We start from the raw sequence: 5,351 nt of genomic DNA, 5'->3' as shown, positions 1-5,351 counted from the left end.
ATTGTGCAAGAATGGAAAAGTTCGCCAAAGTTCATCTCTTACTGCGATGTCGCGACGTCGAGTCCTTTCGCCTATCCGGAATCTTTGTTGTCCTCTCGCTGGTGTTTATCTCCAGTAGAGAAAATTCCCAGCAGATCTGGAAATTTGCAGAGGCAAATATCCTTGGCAATCCAATTTCGTGCATTTGCAGTCCATTGAGTTTTGCTTAAATTTTAATGAAACTAAGCGGTCGCACACACACATCCCAGGGATTTTTTGGGGGGTCGAGACAGAGCCACGCCGATTCCATCAAGTTTTGGTATCAGCTTTTTTTTTTTTTCTTTTTTTGTTTACAAGTTTCTGTTTTGATTGCTTTCACTTTGGCTTAGGACCCCGCAGCGGAGCACTGCGCTGGGCTTTGTTCAATTTTGTTGATTCTGCGACGACTTAATGGAGTCACTAATTGTTGTATACAGGCAGGACAAGGTTAGAGAATAAAGCTGTATCCTCCCGGCAATCTCACGCAAATCAGCGTATATTGTCTGGGGAAATTGTTTATAAATTCTAGCATGACCCCCCTACAATGGCTAAAGAGATTGCTTCGTGGTATGAAAATGACTTTTGCCTAAGTTTAATCCTTATGACAGCTTTGTTATTAATAATTCAACAAGTTTTATGAAATTGTAAGCATATTTAAATTACCTACTAGCATTCTTAGCGAGAGGAAAACTCTCTGTGCTAAATTTAGCGTACAGTTCGGAACTAGAGGACATCATCATAACTTTTGTTTATGGTTACATTTGCCATTAAATGTAATTACCCAATTTCACGGACACCTCAACGTAAATGGACGCGACAATCCACTGGAAGTCGGCCATTAAAGGACAATGAACGTCCCCAGGCGAAAATTAAGAACTGGCCATTAACGAGACGAGTAGCACGACATGGTATGGTATGGCATCGCATTCTCATTAACACGCCAGTCCGGTTTCAATTTCCTGTTTAATTTTTCTTTCCATTATAAATGGCTTTGGCCCTCCGCCTCGTAAAGCCGGTGCCAGCGCAGTTTCAGATCCCAACTCCACCGCCCCATGAGGCAGAAAGCCATAAACAATGCGCTCCGACAACTGCGACGAGTTGATGGACAAAATAATGCCTGATGACAATTATAATGAGGAAAATGTTGTTGCTCTTGCTGCTCGTCCTTGATGTAACTGTTGATAAGTGGAAATTCGCTTCATGTGGCCGAAATTTCAGCCCCATGGCATTATAAATCTAAGCTCCAAGTAACATCTATGTTTATTCCCCAAAAACTTTATTATTATTTAACTAAAGCTTGACATTCACGAGTCCGCAAAAAATTTGTAACAAAAGATTTTAGTTCAAGGTTTTATTTAATTTTCGCTGCTGATAGAAGACATTTATGTTTAACTTCATTTTTAATGAACATCAACATGAACCGTCCGTCATCAGTTACGTGTTAGGTATAGATAATTGTATTTCTCCTTTAGGGACAACAAAGGAGACTTGCCAACGATTTTGTAAAATTCATCCTTCCGCATATTATTGAATTTTATGTAGCCCAGCAGCGTTTTTACATATTTCGAGTGCATCATTTTAATTTTTGTATTCTTTGGCTTATCCTTATATTCTTCATCGTCCTCTGATTTCTCAGATAATACCTTATCATCAAATTCATCATTTTCATCGGAATTCTCTGGCTCTTCGTCGTCGATCGATGGTTTCGCGGCAATCATCTCACAAATACCACTGTCACCACTTTTTTTAGTGGAGGTATCCACAGTATCGGCTGATTTAGAATAGATCAAACCATTAACAGTACAGTAAGTCTCGATCATTTTGAATCGTTCGAACTCGGGCAAGTGTCCCTCGGTAATAATTGTGTACTGCTCAAAGACATCGGAGGTCATGGTCAGGACATCATAGCAATTCATTTCCTTAGAAAATCGGTTTCCTAAAGACTAAAAAAAAAAATATATATATATATATATATTTACATATTTGTACACACGTAAAGATTAAAAAGTCATATTGAATCTTTCTTTTTGCTCACCGCGACAGAAAGTGTTCTCAGTTCCTTGTTGTCGATGCTACAAGCGGTCTGGAAAAGCTCGAGAAGATCGCTGAGCAGCATAGTTCCTACCCTTTCCTTGAGAATAGTCACGCATGCGTTAACGATAGAATCTACCATCCACCTGGTTCCGCAGCTAAGGAGCTCCATTATCATGGAGTTCCCGTACTCCTTGAGCTTAGCCGAGTCATACGTGTACACATATTGAATGAACACGGCGAAGGTTTTCGGCTTAACCTCCTGCAGACGGATTTCATCCTGCTTGGCCTCCTTGAAGGAGCTAAGGAACAGGCGCTCGAAAAAGTCGGACGAGCTGGCCAGGATGACCTTGTGGCAATCGAAGGTTTCGTTTTCCACGAGAATGCGGCAGTCTGAGAACTTCTTGTTCTCTGGCAAATCAGCGAAAGAGGGACGTAGCCTGCGAATAAGCGTTGAATTCATTGTAAAACTCTTTTAACTACATACATATGTACATAGATAGTTAATTACACACTCACCATGTATTCATTTTTGTTAGTTTTGGGTAATACGATCGATCTGCTGAAATTACTATAAGCATACATACATACATATGTACATATATGTCATTAATTTCTTCAGCACGTATAGTTCAAGTTTATTTTCTATTTTAATAAACGCTCGGCAAGGTCTTTCCCCTTTTATAAGATTAAAAAAACAATATTAAAATCAAGCTTTTAAATAATTCGTTTTTGCTGGTCCTAATTTCTGGGAACCCCCTTTTTCGTACAAAATGAAACTAAAGCGCGAGTGTATACGAACATATGAATGTATGTAGATATGTATATACATAAGTACGTTCCAGGTTCCAAGAATTATCGAATATACATACATATGAATGTATGTACATACATATGTATGTATTTAACACAATAAAAAAAAAGCGCAAACATACTTTCTTGACTCTTTTTTGGCAAGTTTTACTTTCGTTCTCACAAGCAGTGATTTAGCGTTAAAAAATCGAGCACCAATCCAGATATCCAGATATTAGAGAGAAATATGTACTTACATATGTATGTACTTATATAAAAGTAATTTCTTAAAGCTCCCGTCGCACAACCGAACTGGAAAAGATCTGCACTTGAAAAGAATATATCGATTCCCGTTCGACTTCATTTCGTGCCTCCTGGTGGAATTTTATCGTTTCACGCGTTGCGAAGTTTATTATTACTTTAGGAACACATGGTATAAAACAATAATGTAAATACGGAAATATACTAAGGGGGGTAAACTGCAAGCTAGTTTGAAAGTTTTTTCGTAAAACGATTTCAATATGGTACAAATATTTCCATTATCAAATAGAACAGATATAAATATTTTATTTAACATAACTTCGTTATCAACCGTTTATAAAATTACATATAATGATATACATTCAAAAAACTCATTTGTGGTATGATGGGATATTTTGTGGAACGAAATGGGAAAACTGAAACAACAAAAAAAAAATTTTTTTAATAATTTATAAAGCCATAGTTTATAAATGGTAAATTAGGCAATATATGGAATGTAATTAAAAAGGTTATAAAATTCTCAAAACTCAGTTACTTAAAACTAGGACACTGAACTGAGTTACATAGACATGCTTAATCATTAAAAATTAATTAAATTTTATCATGATATTCATATATCATAAAAAAAAGCTTCACAAAATTATTGCATATGTAAAATCATTTTATGGTTTTTAATATCAAAACTAAATTTAATTTTAATTTTTTTCTCTAGTAAATGTATTAATGAAAACTTAAACCGCTCGATTGGGTGTACCCGCTACCACTATGGTATCTAAACCAACTGAGATTCGACTTTTGAGTTTCTGAAAAAAGAAATGGTAGATTTAACCTAATAGAATTTGTTCTGTGTACCTACTCCATCAACGATCTGATTTCCACACACACTTTTGGAACTCCGGACTCCTGGGCGAGTGGTCAGCTCAAATATAAACTATCACAAATCTGTTTGCTTTCGTGGACCACTCCACTCTCCATGGTGTGTCAAAGACATCAATTCCGAGCTGTGTGCCCGAGCAAATCAGGCTGTAAATTTTGCGTTGCGGTGCTGTGCCTGGATCCAGGACAATTGACCATTGGATGCACACCGCCTCCGCCCAGCCCACCAGCCGTAAGTAATTAGGAAATTTGCAAAATTTTCCATTTGCCGCACATGACCCTGCAAATCAGGCGTTGTCCTGTCTGCCAATCCTTACACTCAAACGCTGGAAACCGCATTATGCACACAGGCACACAGATCCCATTTTCCATCGAACACTTGGCCTAGTCATAGCCAGTGTTTGCAAGACAAATGGCAGTTAATTATTACACAGAACTCTCCCTTAATCCATTTATAATAATTCATCTTGGCCAAACATTGAACACTTGTTATTGATATTTGCCGATGGTCTCTGATATTTACCCACAGCATTTGGGTGTAAGATTACAAATGACACACATTTCTGTAATTGGCAGTTATGTGTGATGGCATATATCCATAGAAATTACAGATTCAGCCTTGATTTCATCATTTCTTAGTTCATTTTTAGGCGATGTAAGCTTAACAATAAATTAATTTAACTTTTCCGAAAGTTTAAAATATATATTTTTTGTCGAAAAATATTCTATTTCAATCTGCATAAGATGGTGTTGCTAAAATCTTAGAAATATGATGTTCCCAAAGTTATATTTATTCATTATCAAAATGTAGTTTTCTAGTTTCGAGGGAGAGACTCCTCAAGAAATGGTCTCCATCTGTACTTAATAAAAAAAGACTGTGGAAATTGGTTTAGGCCACATAGTACCACTGGTATTAAATATCTATCATCGGTAAACCCTAATGGATTGAAAATGTTCTAACTTAAATGTATGTGTAGCAGGAATGGAAATACATAGTTTACGAACCCTAGCCCAAGGATACCTTAGCATTGGGGCTGTGCGTGTCCTTACAACTTGAAATTGATTTACTTTTGCTGCAGGCCAATTTGGCACGCTCATTTTGGCCGGGCCATGAGTTTGGCCAAACACACAACATGCTTGTAATTAAGCGATGGTGCGTCCCCGGAGTGTAGTTAATGCTGTGGTGCCATAAATTTGACTTTTGTCTGTGAATTGGGTTATTTACGAGTGGCTGCTGCATTTGTCAGGTGAAAACTACCAAGGAAGAAGGTCCACAACTAGCCAAGAACGTTTTCGGATTTAATTTGGCAAACACCTTCGGGGAATAAAGTACAAATCTTTAGGGAATTTGAAATAATTAATTACATTAAAGC

At 37.2% G+C, this 5,351-nt stretch overlaps 1 protein-coding gene across 3 annotated transcripts; it reads right to left on the bottom strand.

Moving 5' to 3' along the window:
- Positions 1–1,354: 1,354 nt before the first annotated feature.
- LOC110179026 (kelch-like protein 6) lies at positions 1,355–3,185 on the bottom strand. 3 transcript variants are annotated; one of them, XM_020946373.2, is made up of 4 exons: positions 3,099–3,185; positions 2,569–2,727; positions 2,054–2,489; positions 1,355–1,961 (listed from the first exon to the last, which is right to left on the bottom strand). In XM_020946373.2, exons 2-4 carry the CDS (start codon positions 2,640–2,642, stop codon positions 1,449–1,451), a joined length of 1,023 nt encoding a protein of 340 aa, XP_020802032.2. In that variant the 5' UTR covers positions 2,643–2,727; positions 3,099–3,185; the 3' UTR covers positions 1,355–1,448. The 3 variants fall into 3 exon arrangements, with proteins under 3 accessions (XP_020802032.2, XP_020802034.2, XP_020802033.2); XM_020946375.2 differs by having other exon boundaries at positions 2,569–2,620; positions 3,099–3,172; XM_020946374.2 differs by having other exon boundaries at positions 2,985–3,125.
- Between the last annotated feature and the right edge of the window lie 2,166 nt (positions 3,186–5,351).

This window comes from Drosophila serrata, unplaced genomic scaffold (assembly GCF_035046125.1).
Source record: "Drosophila serrata isolate PLE 108 unplaced genomic scaffold, ASM3504612v1 contig_66, whole genome shotgun sequence".
NCBI lineage: Eukaryota > Metazoa > Arthropoda > Insecta > Diptera > Drosophilidae > Drosophila > Drosophila serrata.
The sequence above is the reverse complement of the archived record's forward strand: the minus strand, read 5'-3'. Positions and strand labels throughout refer to the sequence as shown.

Coding starts and splice junctions, on each gene's coding strand:
- LOC110179026 (XM_020946373.2), bottom strand. CDS start 2,642: ATGTATGTATGTATGCTTATAGTAATTTCAGCAGATCGATCGTATTAC. Junction 2,490..2,568: donor CTAACAAAAATGAATACATG/GTGAGTGTGTAA, acceptor GCTTATTCGCAG/GCTACGTCCCTCTTTCGCTG. Junction 1,962..2,053: donor TGAGAACACTTTCTGTCGCG/GTGAGCAAAAAG, acceptor TTTTTTTTTTAG/TCTTTAGGAAACCGATTTTC.